At 39.8% G+C, this 20,375-nt stretch overlaps 1 protein-coding gene and 1 non-coding gene across 8 annotated transcripts in view; both read right to left on the reverse strand.

The window, feature by feature from the left end:
- The window catches only part of ACBD5 (acyl-CoA binding domain containing 5), a 46,314-nt gene that overhangs the window by 21,805 nt on the left and 4,134 nt on the right, over positions 1-20,375 (reverse strand). For 5 of the 7 annotated variants that reach the window (XM_010341257.3, XM_074404901.1, XM_010341259.3 and 2 more), the window contains exons 3-7: positions 17,828-17,948; positions 14,372-14,444; positions 5,152-5,266; positions 5,021-5,053; positions 960-1,094 (exon numbers count right to left, since the gene is read on the reverse strand). In XM_010341257.3, coding sequence (XP_010339559.1) covers positions 960-1,094; positions 5,021-5,053; positions 5,152-5,266; positions 14,372-14,444; positions 17,828-17,948 — 477 coding nt within the window. The remainder of the gene's footprint in view (positions 1-959; positions 1,095-5,020; positions 5,054-5,151; positions 5,267-14,371; positions 14,445-17,827; positions 17,949-20,375) is intronic. The other 2 variants (XM_003930683.3, XM_010341262.2) reach the window with 1 other exon arrangement.
- On the reverse strand, positions 14,882-14,941 carry LOC120367650 (U7 small nuclear RNA). The gene has a single exon (XR_005581977.1). It is a non-coding gene; the product is annotated as a U7 small nuclear RNA (small nuclear RNA).

Raw genomic sequence — 20,375 nt, forward strand, 5'->3', positions numbered from 1 at the left:
GGCATAAGCAAATTGCTCTATGAGACCTAGCAGTGCAAAGGAGTCCACACAGTTGATAAAAAAGATCCTTAAGGAAGGTGTTATTTGTCATACCTTACTGGAAAGGGAAGGCAAAACTAAGTTAATGCAGTTTGTTTTAGTGTCTTTCTGTCTCCCCTTTTGAAAACAGTCTGCCCACGTGTCACTGATATTCTAACAAGGCCCCCAACGCTCTAACCCAGAATTCCAATGTTCCTTCTTCATGAAAACTTATGCCTGTAAGCTGACGCGATGGCACATGCATGTAATCCCAGCACTTTGGGAGGCCAAGGTGGGCAGATCACTTGAGGTCAGGAGTTTGAGACCAGCCTGGCCAACATGGTGAAATCTCGTCTCTACTAAAAATATAAAAATTAACAGGGCGTAGTGGTACATGCCTGTACTCAGGAGGCTGAGGCAGGAAGATGCCTTGAACACAGGTGGCAGACATTACAGTGAGCCAAGATCACACCACTGCACTCCAGCCTGGGTGACAGAGCAAGACTCCATCTCAAAAAAAAAACAACTAAAAACCAAAAAAACAAAAACAAAAACAAAAGTATGCCTGTATCCTATTCTCCAGATTCCACTCTATTTTTGATAAGATATTGAGAGTCTAACTTGTCTCCTGTCCTTAGTAACTTACGCATATTCATGTTAGAAACAACACCTTAAAATAGTACATGTCTAATGCAGCTGATCAGGCCGTCCATCTGGAGGAGTGGCCTATTCTTGTCAACCTTCAATTAATACCTATTCCATTTCTGCATAAGGTTGGCTGTTCCTATAGCATATAGTAGAGCCTGCAAACCTGGTTATAAGGTCAACAGCCTACATCCCACCACCTGCTCTAATCTTATACAATACCAAATCAGCCCAAATGTCTTCATACCCTCTTAATTTATTTATTGTAAAATTACTAACTGATTATTCAACATTACCATTATCACTTTGTTCTGCCCCTTTCACTTCTTCGTGGGCCTCTTCTTCCTCAGATTCAGCTCCACTGTCACTGCTTTCAGCTTTACCATTAACAGTTTTGGCGTTTGGAGTAGAAGTGAGAACATTACCAAGATCTAAAACATGAAATGACCACTTAGTCACAATGTGGTAATATACAAAAATGCCATAATTTCCCAATAATACTAACAAAATTTACAAATAACTAATAAAATAATTTTGAATTCAAATGTTAGTGATACATATAATAGTATTATTTTATTTAACTATAAACATACACATATTATTACATAGACAAATTCCTTCAATTATCACCTTACAATCAAGCTATCTTAAATCCTTTCTGAATCAGGCAGAGGATAAATTAATATCAATCAAAATAAAGTTAGAGATCAATGGATCTTCGTACACGGCGAATGACGAGATACTTCCTATATGCTAGCCTGCTGAAAGCAAAAAACACACGTTCGGTTCTACCAACAATCCCATCAATATTACATTTGGAGTCCATTTAAAAAATTGTATTCCTGTATTACCTTTAGGACTTCAGGTGCACAACTCACATATCATGTCTTTATGATATTTGAGTTTTTTCTTAAAGTATCCTTAAATGTTATCAATCACTTACAAAAGCAAATTGTCCAAGTGGCCAAAGCTATATCCTGAGGGTAAGTACATCAGAGCTTCTCAACTTTAATGTGCATACAAATCTCCTGGGATCTATTTAAGATGCAGATTCTGAATTAGTAAGTCTAGGGTGATGTAAGATTCTGAATTTCTACAAAGACACATTTGTTGCCAATGCTGCTGGTTACAAGACGCTGTTTTGAAAACAGGTATTGAAAGACAATATTGTTGAGATGACAATCTCTGCAAATTCACTGCAATCTCTATCAAAATCCAAGCTGGCATTTTTGAAAAAACTGACTTGCAGATTCTAAAATTCGTATGAAAATGCGAGGGATCAAGATTAGCCAAAACAATCTTGAAAAAGGACAAAATTGGAGGACTCACCATTCCTGATTTCAAAACTTACTGTATATGTATATTCTGAAAATGGCCATGTAAAACTGATACATCTGTTCTATTAAACCTAAATGGCTACTTTTAAGAAAATGCTTTGTTTAGGAAAAAAAAAAAAAAAAAAAAAGACAAGATTGCAAACTGTCTTGCAATTTGGCAATATCTTATAAAATTACAAATACCCATCAATCATTTCTAATTCCATTTCTAATATTTCTTACAGATATGCTTTCATATATATGAAAGGACAAATACATGGTTATTCTCAGCATCATCATTTTTTGAAGATCAAAAGAGTAAATAACCTAAATATCCATCAGCATGGTTCAGGTTAAAAAAATTATGGTGTAAGTCCACAATCCCTTACTTAGAACCCTTGGATCCAGCTATGTTTTGAAATCTCAAGTTTTTCTAATTTTGCAAAGGTTATATGGTATATATGCCATTTGGTATATTATCTAACACATCCAATCAAGTCTAAGACAGCTCTCACTAAAAAGAGAAAATACGATTTTTGCAGCAAAACATATAAATAGTTACACTACACAGGCTAGAGACTCAAAATATCCTATTTTATTTCAGGTCAGATTTTGCTCCCTAGATTTTTACTTCATATCAGACAGGTTTTGCTGCCAAATGAGTTTACCAAAAAACTTCTGGTCTTCAAAGATTTTAAAATTTTTAAGTTATAGCTAGATAACTGTGAGCCTGTACCTTTATTACTATTATTTCCTCTTCTTTGTTTTATAATTAGCTGTTTAAATATCTGACTCTGGCCAGTGGCTGGACACCACTGAAGCAGATCCAGATTTACTTCCGTCTTGATCCTAACATAACTGACATACAGAAAACATTTAATTTTTTTTTTTCTGGCTGGGCACAGTGGCTCATATCTGTAATCCCAGCACTTTGGGAAGCCAAATCGGGAGATCACCTGAGGTCAGGAGTTCAAGATCAGCCTGGCCAACATGGCAAAACCAGCTCTACTTAAAATACAAAAATTAGCTGGGCACAGTGGCACACACTTGTAATCTAAGCTACTCGGGAGCCTAAGTCAGGAGAATCGCTTGAACCCAGGAGCCGGAGGTTGCAGTGAGCCGAGATCAGACCACTGCACTCCAGCCTGAGTGACAGAAGAAGACTCTGCCTCAAAAAAAAAAAAAAGAAGAAAGAATTTATTTTTTTCTCTGAATTGAATAAGCATGTCTTGTTAATATTTGACTTCTCTAAGCAAACCAGATATAGAATGATGGCTACAGAGTTATGCCCAGTAAACACTCAATACCACTTGCACATGGTTTATTACCATGAAAGGTACGAGGCCTGATTTCAGCACAGGGAAGATTGCTATTCTGAAATACTGCCATTACTGTCAGTTATTTAAAGATGTCTTATAAATAGGGATCCCAAGAGGAAAAAAAAAGGGATACCAGGCGATCTTTATTTAAAGAGTATATATACAATTTTCACTTAAATTGACTCTTGTGGTCTCATTTTACTCTGCTTTCTAAAAAAATTTCAAGAGCAAATGTTTAGTTAATACCAACACATTTTGCATTTTATTTAACTCCTGCAAGTATGCAAAACATAACTTTTTCAATACTTTGTGTACATGAAAACAAAATTCTAAAAAAAAAAAAAAATGAACTGTAATCCATGCAAAGATGCTTGAACCAAAATAAAATTTTTAAAAAAATAAGCTAAGTGAATTAACTGTCTTGCATTAGCTTGCTAAGCTACAGTTAAACCATATTACAAACACATCAATTTTAATTTTTTTTTTTGAGATGGAGTCTCGCTCTGTCACCAGGCTGGAATACAGTGGCTCAATCTTGGCTCACTGCAATTTTCATCTCCTGGGTTCAAGCAATTCTTCTGTTTCAGCCTCCCAACTAGCTGGGACTACAGGCATGCAATCATACACCCAGCTAATTTTCATATTTTTAGTAGAGATGGGGTTTCACCACATTGGCTAGGATGGTCTCTTATCTCTTGACCTCGTGATCCACCCACTTTGGCCTCCCAAAGTGCTGGGATTACAGGCATTGTTAGCCACCGTACCTGCCCTTTTTTGTTTTGTTTTGTTTTGTTTTTTGAGACAGCATCTCACACTGTCGCCCAGGCCAGAGTGTAGAAGAGCGATCTCATCTCACTGCAGCCTCTGCCTCCTGCGTTCAAATGATTCTTGTGCCTCAGCCTCCCAAGTAGCTGGGATCACAGGTGTGCACCACCACGCCTGGCTAATTTTTGTATTTTTTGTAGAGATGGGGTTTCACCATGTTGGCAAGTCTTGTCTCAAACTCCTGACCCCAGGTGATCCACCCACCTTGACTTCCCAAAGTGCTGGGATTACAGGCATGAGCCACCATACCCAGCCAACATATCCATTTTTAAATTAGCAGGTAAATCATTGAATTGAAAGTATTATTAATGTAATTCTCAAAGCAAAATAGAAAACATGATCTATCGCCGGGCACGGTGGCTCACGCCTGTAATCCCAGCACTTTGGGAGGCCGAGGCAGGTGGATCACGAGGTCAAGAGATCGAGACCATCCTGGTCAACATGGTGAAACCCCGTCTCTACTAAAAATACAAAAAATTAGCTGGGCATCTGGGCATGGTGGCTCGTGCCTGTAATCCCAGCTACTCAGGAGGCTGAGGCAGGAGAATTGCCTGAACCCAGGAGGCGGAGGTTGCGGTGAGCCGAGATCGCGCCATTGCACTCCAGCCTGGGTAACAAGAGCGAAACTCCGTCTCAAAAAAAAAAAGAAAACATGATCTATCAAACTAAAACCATAGATTCTGCTGTAATTTTGAATAGACTAAGTAAACTACCTGGTGTGTTTTAATAACTTTCCACTTAAGGGTTAAAATTCTAAGAGTTTATAATGTTTTGGAACTTCATACAATATGTTTGCTTGGAATCAAAACTCCTGGATGACAAGATTATAAGTTTGTGCAGAATTCTTTTGACATGTAAATTTTAAACAAAACTTTTGCATGATTTCATTATTCCTACCTTCTAAACATTTAGAGATTTTCTCCAGTCGGACTAGCATGTGAAAGTAAGAAAAAAAATCAGACATACAAATATTAATATATGCATAATATATAAGTTGATGAATTTAAAAACAGGTAAAATAGTCCAACCTGAAGTTATATCAGAACTCCTGCTACTCTTCTTGTCCTCGACAATTTCATAAAATGGACCTATGACACGCAGCAATTCTTCAACTTTCTCAGTCATTGGCATAGTTTCAATAATCTGTAACCAAAAGAAACAAATATTGTGAAATCACAAACTCTTTTTCTTTTTTTTTTTTTTTTGAGATGGAGTCTCGCTCTATCACCAGGCTGGAGAATAATAGCACAATCTCGGCTCACTGCAACCTCCACCTCCTGGGTTCAAACGACTCCCCTGCCTCAGCCTCCTGAGTAGCTGGGACTACAGGCGCATACCCCCATGTCCGGCTAATTTTTTGTATTTTAGTAGAGGCAGGGTTTACCATGTTTGTCAGAATGGTCTCAATCTCCTGACCTCATGATCTGCCCATCTTGGCCTCCCAAGTGCTGGGATCACAGGCGTGAACCACCGTGCCCAGCCACAAACTCTTAATTTGATTTCTACTAGTATCAAATAACCTATTTGCAATTTATCAATCATTTTAAGATTTGAAGTTCAGAATAGACTCCCTAAAGGATCTACATTAATTACATACTTAATGTACACACACTCTGGGCGGGTGAGGTGGTGGCTCAGGCTTGTAATTCCAGCACTCTGGGAGGCCAAAGCAAGAGGGGGATGGCTTGAGCCCAGGAGTTCAGGACTTGCCTGGGGCAACACATTAAGACCCCATCTCTACCAAAAAAAAATTTTTTAATTAGCCAGACGTGGTGGTGCACACCTGTAGTCTCAGCTATTTGAGAGGCTGAGGTGGAAGAATCTCTGGAGCCCAGGAGGTTGAGGCTGCAGTGAGCCATGATCACACCACACTGCACTCCAGCCTAGGTGATAAAGTCAGATCTTGTCTCCAAAAAAAAACGGGGGGAGGGACAAAAACATCAACAAAAACTAACTAGGGTTAGAGTAAAATAATGATGTCTGTTCTTTAACACTAAGGTAGGGTAGTATTTCTAACAGGACACGAAAGTAAAGTAGGAAATGGTAATCACTTTCAGACACCTTCATAAATAGGGGCCAATTTAGAATCATCAAATTTAAAGAGCAAGGTAAATTAACTGAAAAGGTATTCAACTAAACAGCCATCAATTGGTGACTGGACAAAGAAATTAAAGTACCTCTAGATTTGAAATATTTTGCAGATATTTAAAAAAAATTAAGTCAGCTCTGTACGCGCTAATCACGGTATGTTTAATATGATGCCAGAAGCCAAGCGTGGTGGCTTACGCCTGTAATCCCAGCACTTTGGGAGGCCAAGGCAGGAAGATCACCCGAGGTCAGGAGTTCAAGACCAGCCTGCCAACATGGTGAAACCCATCTTTACTAAAAATACAAATATTAGCCAGGCATGGTGGCATACATCTGTGATCCCGGCTACTCAGGAGACTAAGGAAGGAGAATTGCTTGAACCTGGGAGGTGGAGGTTGCAGTGAGCCAAGATCATGCCACTGCACTCCAGCCTTGGCAACAGAGTGAGACTGTCTCAAAAAAAAGATAACAGGACTGCTTTCTTTCTTTTTTTTGAGACAGAGTCTTACTCGATCATCCGGGCTGTAGTGCAGTGGCACAATCTTGGTTCACTGCAACCTCCACCAACTGGGTTCAAGCGATTCTCGTGCCTCCGCCTCCCAAGTAACTGGGATCACAGGTGTACACCACCATGTCCGGCTAATTTTTGTATTTTTAGTAGAGCCAGGGTTGCCATGTTGGACAGGCTGGTCCCAAACTCCTGGCCACAAGTGATTTGCCCACCTCGGCCTCTTAAAGTGCTGGGGTTACAGATGTGAGCCAACACGACCAGCCAAAATCCTAAAATTCTTGTTCAAACATGCTTTTATTTCTAAACCAGATACAGATGGATCATCAGTGGTCTGCGGTGTTCAGCAACTCTGACATGATTTTGATCTGAGACATGCTCATCTATACCACTACCCACTGTGTTTTAAGTGTAGGAGGAGGTTGTTGAGAGAGAATTAACTATATTAATAATAACTGGTTCTAGTGATTATCATTTAACTTTACAGCTTGTAGTAGATTATCTCATTGCTGCTCCTATGAATGTACTGTGAAAGGAAAGCTTTAATCACAAGGAAACATTTGTTATGAGGCTAGGGCCACGTGGAGGAATGTTTTATTGTTTATTATAAATATCTGAGTTGTAACATATTTGAATTATAATAATAAGAATCAGATTCAAACCAAAAGAAATGTTAAATGTGACCAAAGTCACAACTAATAAATGGCAGAGAAATAATTCAAACATAAATCAGCACCCTTTACACTATGCCACACTACCATAATATAAAGACTTCGGTTCTGGTAAGACAACCACATACCACATCCTGACCACCAAGCAACATCTGTATTTCTCAAGGCTTATTAAAAGATCTCTTTCTGCCGGGCGCGGTGGCTCAAGCCTGTAATCCCAGCACTTTGGGAGGCCGAGGCGGGTGGATCACAAGGTCAAGGGATCGAGACCATCCTGGTCAACATGGTGAAACCCCGTCTCTACTAAAAATACAAAAAATTAGCTGGGCATGGTGGCGCGTGCCTGTAATCCCAGCTACTCAGGAGGCTGAGGCAGGAGAATTGCCTGAACCCAGGAGGCGGAGGTTGCGGTGAGCCGAGATCACGCCATTGCACTCCAGCCTGGGTAACAAGAGCGAAAACTCCGTCTCAAAAAAAAAAAAAAAAAAAAAAGATCTCTTTCTTAAATTTGTCCGTATTTTTAAGGCTACTAAATTTAGCATTTGAGTTTCTCATGCTCCACAGGGTAAAAGAGTAAACTGTGGACTTCAAATGTCAGAACAAAATAAAAGGAGTATGCACTCGCATTCAGCAAATATTAACTGAGTATTCATTCTCTCAACAAGCCAGAATTGCAGTAATTAATACAGTGAAGACACAGTAGCCAAAACAAGATACATCCAAAATTGACAAGGTTACTTTCTTTGTTTTTCCTTTTTTGAGGCGGAGTCTTTTCTGTTGCCTGGCTGGAGTGAACTGGCAGGATCTCAGCTCACTGCAACCTCCACCTCCCAGGTTCAAGGAACTCTCCAGCCTCAGCCTCCCAAGTAGCTGGAACTACAGGCGTGTGCCACCATGCCCAGCTAATTTTTATATTTTTACAAAATACGGAGAGGGGTTTCACCATGTTGGCCAGGATGGTCTCGATCTCCTGACCTTGTGATCTGCTTGCCTTGGCCTCCCAGAGTGCTGGGATTACAGGCGTGAACCACTGCACCCGGCCATTATTTTTATTTTTATTTTATATTCAGAAGGTATATGTGCAGGTTTGTTACAAGGGTGTGATGCTGAAGTTTGGCTTCTATTGATCCAGTCATCCACATAGTGAACACAGTACTCAATGGGAATTTTTCAGCTCTTGCCTCCAGCCTTTTGAAGAAGTTATTCTCTGAGGAAGAAACTTTAAACATACATAAACCAAGAAAGATCTCAGCCATTTGCAAAATTATCTCCCTGACACCAATGTTGAAATATAAAAAATGGTGCAAGTGTACACACATGAGATATACAACACACACACACACACACACACACACACACACACACACACACACAGACAGGCAAACCTCAGTCAGGTTAACTACTCCTTACCCTCAGAGAAGATTTTATTTAAACCAAGCTTGTCCAACCCACAATCCTCAGGCTGCATTCGGCCCAAGACGGCTTTGAATACACAACACAAATTTGTAAACTTGTTTTTTTTGAGACAGGGTCTTACTCTCACACAGGATGGAATGCAGTGGCACAATCCTGGCTCGCTGCAGCCTCTGCCTCTGGGGTTCAAGCAATTCTATCTCCGCCACACAAGCAGCTGGGACTACAGGCATGCGCCACCGTGATCAGCTAAATTTTTTGTATTTTTAGTAGAGTCAGGGTTTCCCCATGTTGCCCAGGCTGGTCTGGAACTCTCAACCTCAAGCGATCCACCCACCTCGGCCTCCCAAAGTGCTGGGATTACAGGCATGAGCCATTGCACCTGGCCCAAATTCATAAACTTTCTTAAAACATAATGATTTTTTTTTTTTTTTTTTTTTAGCTCATCATCTATCATTAGTGTCAATGTGTTTTATGTGTGGACCAAAACAATTCTTCTTTCAATGTGGCTCAGAGAAGCCAAAAGATTAGACATCTCTGGTCTAAAGTTATAAATTAACTAAGCTATCTCAATATATTATAACTCATCCAAAAGAAGAATGTTTTGACAGAATACCTGGTAAGCTGCATGCAGAAAAGCAGCACAATAATTTTTCTAGGTTTATCCCGCACTTTTCCTCAGTGAGAGACATCATTTCTAGATGATGAAAATATACTGGAAAGGTGCAGATATACTCTGTGAAATCAAAGACTAAATTCCTCAGGCTTTTGATCCAAAATGACCACAACCCTTAAAGCCATCCAGATCCCAATGCACTACTCTCTGTTCAACGGAATCACTAATTCAGGCTCCCAAGTGCTTCTAACCTTTAGAATAGTGATCTAGATATCAATCCTGAGTATGCTGATGACTAGAAAAGTCTATCACCCACTCTAAGTTAAGAAACTGGCATTCGTTTTTTCCTTCCATCTGCAAAAGATGTTTACTATGAATGAGTGAAACCTTAAAACAAAAGCCACCCCTCAGTACTCAGAGAAAGTTAGTGGTTCTAGACTTTTTGAGCTATGGACTAGACACTTGGCCATGGCAACTTTCAGGTTCCATCTTTATTTACTTATTTTCTGAGACAGAGTTTCACTGTTTCTCAGGCTGGAGTGCAATGGCATGATCTTGGCTCACTGCAATCTCCGCCTCCTGGATTCAAGTGATTCTTCTGTCTCAGCCTCTGGAATAGCTGGAATTACAGATGCCCACCACCACACCCAGCTAATTTTTTGTACTTTTACTAGAGACAGTTTCATCATGTTGACCAGGCCGGTCTTGAACTCCTGACCTCAGGTGATCCACCTGTCTCAGCCTCCCATATAATAGGATTACAGGCATGAGCCACCTCGCCTAGCCGAGGTTCCATCTTCAATGAGACCATCGTCCAGTCCTCCCTCTATTACAGTGATTATCTCAATCTCTTAGAAATCCTGAAATAGTTAGTCTGGGGTCATCCTGGGGCATTTCTATTTTTTCACAAGATCCCCTAGTGATTCTAATGTGTAGCCAAAGTTGAGTACACTGATCCCTCTTTAAATTCAACAGACATAGGCACATTTAGTCCCAGCTACTCAGGAGGCTGAGGCTCAAGAATAGCTTGAACCCAGGAGACAATTTATAATTTTAGCTGAATACTCTGGAAATCCCCAGAAGATAGCGTAAATTTGTACCAAAAAATAATAATAATAAATAAATAAATATATATATATGTATGTATATATAATTTTATACTTCCCTCTGATTAGGAATCAAAATAAACCTTACTGAATGAAACATGGATTTCCCTCACCCCTCAAACCACATTACTTTTCCTCAAAGCTAAAATCCTATTAAATTATATGACCATAGTGTTTTATTCCATCAACTTTTTCAGTGACATTTTATGGGACACTTTATAAATTATGAAAAGCAATTTTCTAAAAATCATCCTATTATGTTAAAAGAATTTTTTTTTTGAAACACAATCTTGTTCTGTTCCCCAGGCTGGAGTGCAGTGGCACAATCTCAACTCACTGCAACCTCCGCCTCCCAGGTTCAAGCGGTTCTCCTGCCTCAGCCTCCCTAGTAGCTGGGATTATAGGCACACGCCACCATGCCTGCCAAATTTTTTTGTATTTTCAGTAGACACAGGATTTTGCCATGTTGGCCAGGCTGGTCTTGAACTCCTGACCTCAAGTGATCCACTCACCTTGGCCTCCCAAAGTGCTAGGATTATAGGCGTGAGCCACCACGGCTGGTGTTAAAAGAATTTTTTATTCTTTTAAATTGGGACAACTTATAAATTATGAAAAGTCGATTTCTACAAAAGATCATTTATTATAAAATATAAGTTAAATTAATAAGGTTGCTAAAATCTCTGACAGAAAAGACATAAAATGAGATTTATACTACAAAGAATAATGACAGGCAGGGCACAGTGTAATCCCAGCACTTTGGGAGGCCAAAGCGAGTGGATCACCTGAGGTCAGGATTTTGAGACCAGCCTGGCCAAAATGACGAAACCCCATTTCTACTAAAAATACTAAAAATTAGCTGGGTGTGGTGACATGCATCTGTAGTCCCAGCTACTTGGGAGGCTGAGGCTCAATAATTGCTTGAACCCAGGAGGCAGAGGTTACATGAGCTAAGATCACACCACTGTACTCCAGCTTGGGCTACAGAACCAGACCCCACATTCTGTCTCAAATAAAAAAAAGAATAATGACAAAGAGCAATACTATAGTAATTGATGAATTATATTTAAGGAGCTAATTTAACAAGTGCTTCAGTTAGTAAATTATTGCAATTAGAATAAGTCCCAAATTCAATAATCAGATCTTTGGGATAATGTACTATCTTGCAAAATTATTTAGAAAGATGCAATTTTTTTTATTGATAGCCATAAAGCTAAACTAAAAATAATTCAAAAGAGTAACCACATTTTCAATTTACAGATATCTTGATATGTTTAGGTTTATCTCTAAAACTGTACCGTTAACTTTGTCATATTCACAATATACAGTGAAATTTTTAAAGTGTGAATGACAAGATTAAATTATTTTAATTACAGAAGGAGTTACAGGCATTTTAGCAGCAATACAGTTTTAATCTTTCTAGGGGAAAAAGGCAGAACACACATTGCTTCATCGTCCTCCCACTTTAAACTGGCTATACGACCAATTAACACAATTGAATAGAAAAAATGGGTAAATTTTACTTAATGTGTCAATTCAGCTTTATGTTATAGAAGTATGTCCTAAAAATTATAAATACATTTAAGGTTTAAAAAAAGTGAGACAAATAGTTATGAAACCAAAAGGCTTTAGATGATCTTTCTTTCTCTGCTTTTGAAAGGTCTGTTTGTTATGGTGTTGCTGACGTAGTCAACAGCCAAAGGAACTTAAACTCTGCCCTCTATTACAAAGTCCACCGAATAAAAACTGCAAGAATGCAACAAAGGGCACAACTATGTGAAAGAAATTTAAAAAGAAAACAACAACAAAAAACGAGTCTAAATCTAGTAACAACAAATAAAAATTACTACAGAGATTAATACTATCAAACCATATGGTAAAAAATTATTCCTTTTTACAGATTATGTTCAAAGATAATTTACCTAAGATTATCAAACGTAGATTTCACAACTTCTGATCCATGTCTAACATAAAAATGGTTCTTTATAAAAAGTCTCAGCCAGGCACAGCGGCTTACGCCTGTAATCCCAGCACTTTGGGAGGCTGAGGTGGGTGGATTACCTGAGGTCAGGAGTTTGAGACCAGCCTAGCCAACATGGTGAAACCCCATCTCTACTAAAAATACAAAAATAAGCCAGACATGGTGGCATGCACCTGCAATCCCAGCTACTTGGCAGGCTGAAGCAGGAGAATCTCTTAAACCCAGGAGACAAAGGTTGCAGTCATCTGAGATCACTGCACTCCAGCCTGGGCAACAGAGCAAGACTCTGTCTCAAACAAAAAAAAAAGTCTCTATGATCATCTTTAAAATCCATGATTTCTTCATACACTTGCTCTCAAAAGAATGCCTCTGATACACTTAAAAGAGCTAGTTAATAGTGAACACCCCTCCTTACTAGTTAGCAGAGAACTTGAAAACTTTTGTATCTTATTCTGCTTCTGAAGGAAAGCAGAAAAATGTGACTTCTTACAGAGAAGTCCAGTGATGAGAATACCCACCTCAATTTATGAGTGAAAACGTACATGAGAACATTGTTGAACTAAGTAAAAAGTTTCAAAGCAGAAATACTTTGAAGAGAGTCCAGGTACTTTCTAGACTCCTGAGTAAGGGACTTTAATATTTTCTTTTTTGTTTTTTTGAGACGGAGTTTCGCTCTTGTTACCCAGGCTGGAGTGCAATGGCGCCATCTCGGCTCACCGCAACCTCCGCCTCCTGGGTTCAGGCAATTCTCCTGCCTCAGCCTCCCAAGTAGCTTGGATTACAGGCACGCGCCACCATGCCCAGCTAATTTTTTGTATTTTTAGTAGAGACGGGGTTTCACTATGTTGACCAGGATGGTCTTGATCTCTTCACCTCGTGATCCACCCGCCTCGGCCTCCCAAAGTGCTGGGATTACAGGCGTGCGCCACCGTGCCTGGCAGGACTTTAATATTTTCAAAGATTACTATTTCTACACTTTCTCCAGAAGTTAACTATAGAGAAAGATTGGGAAGACTAAAAAAACAAAAAAAAACCACAAGCTGGGTGCAGTGGCTCATGCCTATAATCCCAGCACTTTGGGAGACTGAGGCAGGTGGATCACTTGAGGTCAGAAGCTCGAGACCAGCCTGGACAACATGGCAAAACCACATCTCTACTAAAAATCCAAACATTAGCTGTGCGTGGTGTTTTGCTCCTGTAGTCCCAGCTACTCAGAGGCTGAGGCAGGAGAATCGTTTGAACCTGGGAGGCGGAGGTTGCAGTGAGCCAAGACTGCACCACTGTACTTCAGCCTGGGGGACAGATCGAGATGCTGTCTCAAAACAAAAACGAAATAATACATCACAGCCAAGCAAGGTGGCCCACACCTGTAATCCCAGCACTTTGGGAAGCCGAGGCAGGTGGATCACAAGGTCAGGAGTTCAAGACTAGCCTGGCCAATATGGTAAAATCCTGTCTCTATTAAAAATACAAAAAATAGCCGCACATGGTGGTGCGTGCCTGTAGTCCCAGCTACTTAGGAGGCTGAAGCAGAAGAATCATTTGAATCAAGGAGGCGGAAGTTGCGGTGAGCCAAGATCGCGCCACTGCACTACAGCCTGGGCAACAGAGTAAGACTCTTGCTCAAAAAATAAATAAATAAATAAAATAAAACATCACATCATCACAGTGTGATACATCTGAAGGAAAAAACACTTACCTTAAGATGGACTTCATGTGACAGAAAAGTCCTATAAATCCAGTAATCTAGATTCTGTTGTGTAACATACTACAATCTCCTTAAAACAAAGCAGCTAATTTGTCTAATAAGCCAAATTAAATTAGAGTTGCTCTGAATTTTCTTTTTAACTGTGAATTATTTTCCCTACCTTTTTCATTTCTTCAACATATGCAATCATGGCTTCCTCTTTGGTCATATCACCCAGTGAACTCCAAGCATCCCTAGAAATGAAAATAGCCACATGATGGCAAAGAGACACCTGATTTTTAATTGCTCAGAATACAATTTTTAGTTGATGCTATAGGGTTATTAATTAAAACGAGCTCTACATAAAGTCATAACAGGATTGCCTTAAATGTTCCACCATGAAGAAAATCAACATAGCAAATAAACTAGTAAATTAAATAGTATTTAAAACAAATAAGTATATAACCCATCTATGTAGTAATATACCAGAGACTATAGAATATTCATAAATATTTGCTAAGAACTTGTCAAAGTTTTTATATTATTACAAAGAACAGTAACAGAAATAAACATTTTAGAAGATGACATTATTGCTTCTCAGGCTTTTAGCTAAGATCAAATGTAGAAGACCACCTTAATTGTCACAGACATGTTTTATTTTTTTCTTTTCCTTTTTAATATAAATTTCTAAATGGGCTTTCAATAAAGACCACAAGCCTGCCAGAAAAATTCTAAAAGAGCTGTAACATGCAGGCATGGTTTTTTTTTGTTTTTTTTTTTTTGAGATGCAGTCTCGCTCTGTCACCCAGGCTAGAGTGCAGTGGTGTGATCTTGGCTCACTGCAACCTCCACTCCCGGGTTCAAGCGATTCTCCTGCCTCAGCCTCTCAAGTAACTGGGACTACAGGCAAGCACCACCACACCCAGCTAGTTTTCGTATTTTAGTAGAGACGGGGTTTCTACATGTTGGCCAGGCTGGTCTCAAACTACTGACCTCGAACTACTCGAACTACTGACCTCACGTGATCCATAGGCCTTGGCCTCCCAAAGTGCTGGAATTACAGGGATGAGCCACTGCGCCCAGCCAGGCATATTGTAAATGAACAGACATTTTGGTTAAAAAGTTCCATTAATTTAAATAAGAGCCTAACTTGTATATGTGAACTAAAAATGGAACTAATTTACCACTTCTAGAATACTGAAAATGTGAGGAGTAGGCAATTTTTAAACCCCTAAACAATAATAGTTCTTTCAAATTTTTGCCTGATGTGTAAACCTCCCTTTTAATATGTTTTTCCCAGGAGTTTAACTCCACCAAAGGTCAATTCTAGGGGAAAAACATGAAGCAAATAATTATATCTTCTTAAAATGGGCAAATCAAATATTACTAAAATTAAGTTATATTAAATAATAACATATTACTATTTCATTTAACCTATTATTGTATGACTACTCATAAAGATCTTAGAGAAAAGTAGAGTACTGAGAAATCTTGAAACAAACTTATGGCACTTCCAGTGCAGGGTAAAGAAACTGAGCATCGGCCGGGCACGATGGCTCAAGCCTGTAATCCCAGCACTTTGGGAGGCCGAGGCGGGTGGATCACAAGGTCAAGAGATCGAGACCATCCTGGTCAACATGGTGAAACCCCGTCTCTACTAAAAATACAAAAAAATCAACCGGGCATGGTGGTGAGTGCCTGTAATCCCAGCTACTCAGGAGGCTGAGGCAGGAGAATTGCCTGAACCCAGGAGGCGGAGGTTGCGGTGAGCCGAGATCACGCCATTGCACTCCAGCCTGGGTAACAAGAGCGAAACTCCGTCTCAAAAAAAAAAAAAAGAAACTGAGCATCACAATGTGTGGGTTAAAAAAAAAAACTGGGCTGGGCACAGTGGCTCAGCCTGTAATACCAGCACTGTGGGAAGCTGAGGTGGGCAGATCACTTGAGGTCAGCAGTTTGAAACAAGCCTGTCCAGCATGGTGAAACCCCATCTCTACTAAAGATACAAAAATTAGCAAAGCATGGTGGCACACCCCTGTAATCCCAGCTACTCAGGAAACTGAGGCAGGAGAAATATTTGAACCTGGGAGGCGGAGGTTGCAGTAAGCCAAAACAGCACGACTGCGCTCCAGCCTGGGCAATGGAGAAGACTCCATCTCAAAAACAAAAACAAAAACCAAACCGATGCTTTGAGGTGGTTCACACCTGTAATCCCAGCCAAGGCAGGTGGATCACTTGAGTCCAGGAATTTGAGACCAGCCTGGGCAACACAGACAAACCCCATGTCTAGAAAAACTTTTAAAAAATTAGCCGGGTGTGGTGACACTCATGTGTAGTCCCAGCTACTAGGGAGGTTGAGGTGGGAGGATTGTTTGAGCCCAGGAGGCAGAGGTTGCAGTGAGCCGTGATCGTGCCACTGCACTCCAGCCTGAGTGATGGGAGTGAGACCCTGTGTCAAAAAAAAAAAAGTGTGGGTGTTATAACATGCTTTACCAATTAACATATTCTGTTCATAATGTACAGTCTAAAAGACTTTTGTCAGACATTTGTTAAGGCTTCAATTGCATTAAGAATATCAACTGTTGCCGGGCGCGGTGGCTCAAGCCTGTAATCCCAGCACTTTGGGAGGCCGAGGCGGGCGGATCACAAGGTCAAGAGATGGAGACCATCCTGGTCAACATGGTGAAACCCCGCCTCTACTGAAAATACAAAAATTAGCTGGGCATGGTGGTGCGTGCCTGTAATCCCAGCTACTCAGGAGGCTGAGGCAGGAGAATTGCCTGAACCCAGGAGGCGGAGGTTGCGGTGAGCCGAGATCGTGCCATTGCACTCCAGCCTGGGTAACAAAGAGCGAAACTCCGTCTCAAAAAAAAAAAAAAAAAAAAAAAAAAAGAGAACACCTGGAGCCGGGCGCGGTGGCTCAAGCCTGTAATCCCAGCACTTTGGGAGGCCGAGGCAGGTGGATCACGAGGTCAGGAGATCGAGACCATCCTGGTCAACATGGTGAAACCTCGTCTCTACTAAAAACACAAAAAATCAGCTGGGCATGGTGGCGTGTGCTTGTAATCTCAGCTACTCAGGAGGCTGAGGCAGGAGAATTGCCTGAACCCAGGAGGCGGAGGTTGCGGTGAGCCGAGATCGCGCCATTGCACTCCAGCCTGGGTAACAAGAGCGAAACTCCGTCTCAAAAAAAAAAAAAAAAAAAAAAAGAACACCTGGAGAGGCTGGGCATGGCAATTCACTCCTATCTATCATCCCAGCACTTCAGGAGGCTGAAGTGAGCGATCACTTGAGGCCAGGAGTTCCAGACCAGCCTGGCCAACATAGCAAAACCCTGTCTCTATTAAAAATATGAAAATTAGCTGGGCATGGTAGCGAGCCTGTAATCCCAGCTACTCAGGAAGCTGAGGCAGGAGAATCGCTTGAAGCCAAGAGGCAGAGGTTGCAGTGAGCCGAGATCCTGCCACTGCACTCCCTCCTGGGCAACAAAAGGAAAAAAGAAAAAAACCTGGAGGATAAAAATTGTACCTAATACCTAGGACACTTTCTGCACAGAATAATATATAACCGCTGAAGTAGTAGCCATATGATAATTACGTCATTAAAATTTAAATTCTTGCTCTACACAAAAAATTACCATTTATATCTTCCAATAGGATCCCAGAATCCAGGCCTTGAAAGTTTACAGGGTCCTTCAGTTGCCTGCTTATAGAAGCTATAAAATTTAAGCATCATTTCATTTGTTGGCTGGAATGAACCTGTTGTAAACACAGAATATAAAACATTATATATAGATCATCTGGGGAATACAACAGATAATCTAAGGTTACATATTAACTTAGCTATACTCATAGTGATTTTGTATTTCATTAATACTTTAGATAACGATTAATTTCTATGTTATAGAAACAAAAGTTGTGGCTCTGTTAGTTGCTTGCTTCTTTGATTTCAAAACACTCTGAGATTTTAAATTTTAATAGCAATGCCTAAAATGGTTCAATAAATAAAAGAATAAATGAAGAGATACGCTGTAGATATAACCAGAATAACCAGCTAATGTCTCTTTAAAAACATACTAAAATATTGAATAACTATTATTATGCAACCATTTTAAAAAGTGTATTTTTATTCAAAATTTATGACAAATCAAAACTGACTAGCATAAGTGAAAAAGTTGCATGTATACCCTGCCAAATTTCAAATTATCAGTATATAAGGAATTTGGGGCTAAAGCCAAATAGTATATACTATGGTAGAAAAAGAATTAATCCAAGATAAAATAGATTTCTCACTCCTACCTCTGTAATTTTGGAAATATCCATTTCTTTGAGAATAATTCTTCATATATGTTTCTAGCATATCTATAACTTTTTACATGTTTAAAATTTTCAGATTGGTCAGGTGTGGTGGCTCACCCCTGTAATCGAAGCACTTTGTAAAGCTGAGGTGGGCAAATCGCCTGACCCCAGGAGTTCAAGGCCAGCCTGGGCAACAGAGCAAAACCCTGTCTCTACAAAAAAAAAAAAAAGAAAAAAAAATCAGCTGGGTGTGATAGCACACCCTGTAGTCCTAGCTACTCAGGAGGCTAAGCGGGGAGGATCTCCTGAGCCTGGGAGGTCAAGGCTGCAGTGAGCTGTGATCACGCCACTGCACTACAGCCTAGGTGACAGAAAAAGACCCTGTCTCAAAAAAAAAAAAAAATTCAAATTGTATTAAGTGCTATAAGTTGCAATATTCTCAATAATTGAAAAATTGGAATGTTAATGTTTCATAGGAAATAACTGTTTAAATAATTATGATATTAACTATAACAGGATAATTTATAACTCTGGCCCTAAAAAGTTATATTGTAGAAAAATATAAATAATAGTGTAAGTTCCATGATCCACTATACATTAAAAAAAAAAAGTTTAAAAACAACGTATATAACATGATACATCTTCGCAAAATATTTATATACATAAAAAGTACAGTAGAAAGATAAACATCAAAATGTTTAAAGACTATCTTTGGATAGTAACTATACAGATTATTTTCCTTTTTGTTTATCTATTTTTTAAAAGTTTTTTTTTATTTATTTAAGTGACCTTCAGAGCTACTGGAAATCAATAAAAAGGTTTTAAACATCAGTGTATATTATCTTTATGACAAAATTATAAAAATAAAAATTGTAACAAGATATTTTTAAAGTTTGTAAATTGAATAAGCTAGCAGTTTATAAGATCTGTGGGCTGGGAGCAGTGGCTCACGCCTGCAATCCTAGCACTTTGGGAGGCCCAGGTGGGTGGATCACCTGAGGTCAGAAGTTCAAGACGAGCCTGGTCAACATGGTGAAACCCCATCTCTACTAAAATACAAAAATACTAGTAGGGCATGATGTCCGGTGCCTGTAATCAGCTACTCGGGAGGCTGAGATGGGAGAACTGCTTGAACCTGGGAAACGGTAGTTGCAGTGAGCCAAGACTGCTCCACTGCTCTAGCCTGGGCAGCTGAGCAAGACTCCATCTCAAAAAAGAAAAAAAAGCTGTGGAAATTACCACACAGCTGGTGTTTCCAGTTTGGCCAAGAGTTCATAATTAATTCTCAAATCACAATAATAATTAGCTGTATAATATGTGTACATTTAGGAGTACCTAATAGGTACAGTATTTTAATGTGACAATCCTTTATACAGCAGAGGGAAAAAAATGGAGAAACCACAGTTTTAGTGGTCACTCATTTAAATAACACAAATCTAAATTTAAAACATCAAAAGTCGGCCGGGCGCGGTGGCTCAAGCCTGTAATCCCAGCACTTTGGGAGGCCGAGGCGGGTGGATCACGAGGTCAAGAGATCGAGACCATCCTGGTCAACATGGTGAAACCCCGTCTCTACTAAAAATACAAAAAATTAGCTGGGCATGGTGGTGCGTGCCTGTAATCCCAGCTACTCAGGAGGCTGAGGCAGGAGAATTGTCTGAACCCAGGAGGCGGAGGTTGCGGTGAGCTGAGATCGTGCCATTGCGCTCCAGCCTGGGTAACAAGAGCGAAACTCCGTCTCAAAAAAAAAAAAAAAAAAAAACATCAATAGTCTAATCTCAAAATATCTTCAGTAAGTCAACCAAATAAGTTTATTGGCTTAGGTGAATGATATTAAAAGAACAAAAACATACATTTTTTTTTTTTTTGAGACGGAGTTTCGCTCTC

Source organism: Saimiri boliviensis, chromosome 8, assembly GCF_048565385.1.
Source record: "Saimiri boliviensis isolate mSaiBol1 chromosome 8, mSaiBol1.pri, whole genome shotgun sequence".
Taxonomy (NCBI): domain Eukaryota; kingdom Metazoa; phylum Chordata; class Mammalia; order Primates; family Cebidae; genus Saimiri; species Saimiri boliviensis.